Source organism: Limulus polyphemus, unplaced genomic scaffold (assembly GCF_000517525.1).
Source record: "Limulus polyphemus unplaced genomic scaffold, Limulus_polyphemus-2.1.2 Scaffold3585, whole genome shotgun sequence".
Lineage (NCBI taxonomy): Eukaryota > Metazoa > Arthropoda > Merostomata > Xiphosura > Limulidae > Limulus > Limulus polyphemus.
This window is the reverse complement of record NW_013669195.1, coordinates 36,886-37,519: the sequence shown is the minus strand read 5'-3', so window position 1 is coordinate 37,519 and position 634 is coordinate 36,886. Positions and strand designations below refer to the sequence as shown.

The 634-nt window shown below is 32.0% G+C and overlaps 1 protein-coding gene across 1 annotated transcript in view; it reads left to right on the top strand.

Annotated features, from left to right (window-relative positions):
• Positions 1-434, top strand: part of LOC106469638 — a 28,252-nt gene extending 27,818 nt beyond the window's left edge. The window contains exon 10 of the mRNA XM_013930139.2: positions 369-434. Within this exon, the coding sequence (XP_013785593.2) occupies positions 369-434 (66 nt within the window). The remainder of the gene's footprint in view (positions 1-368) is intronic.
• The last annotated feature ends 200 nt before the right edge of the window (positions 435-634 follow it).

Sequence of the window (634 nt, the reverse complement as noted above, 5' to 3'; positions counted from 1 at the left end):
ACCGGTAACTTAGCGGTAAGCCTCAGGACTTACAACGCTAAAATGTAGCTTTGCGTTAGAAAAGACGAACCCACCCCTAAACACTCCGAAAAAATCAAATGAATAAAAATTTTGATTGTTTGATTATGTTATATATCATCTTCTATATATTGTATGTTTTTAATCTATTGCCAGGTGGAGCCTCCTTCAGAGACGTGCAAGGATTTCTATTTACCAAGACTTGTAAATTTTGTTGATTTCAGTGTTTAAATTGGACTTTAGTACTGAAAATATGCGGTTCCTTACTTCAACACGAGCTAAGAAACTTGTCAAGTTTTGCCATAAAACTTACGAACAATTTTAAATGATGTATTGAAACAATTTTAAAGATACTTGAGATTGCTGTGTTGTGGATGATTCTTAAAAGTGATGTCATGATTAGTGCAGTTTTGTGAAGTCCAGATTAGCTAGAGATCTTGGATGATAATAATATGGTAACATTGGCCTAACGGAAAGAGCTGACAGTTGTTTGATGTTTCTTGTTACGTCAGAGGAAAAACTTTCAAATAAAAAATCGAATTTATATTGTGTATTTGTTATAAGAGATATTTTATGGTGATTAAGCAGAATAGTAATGAATATATCTATTTTTACA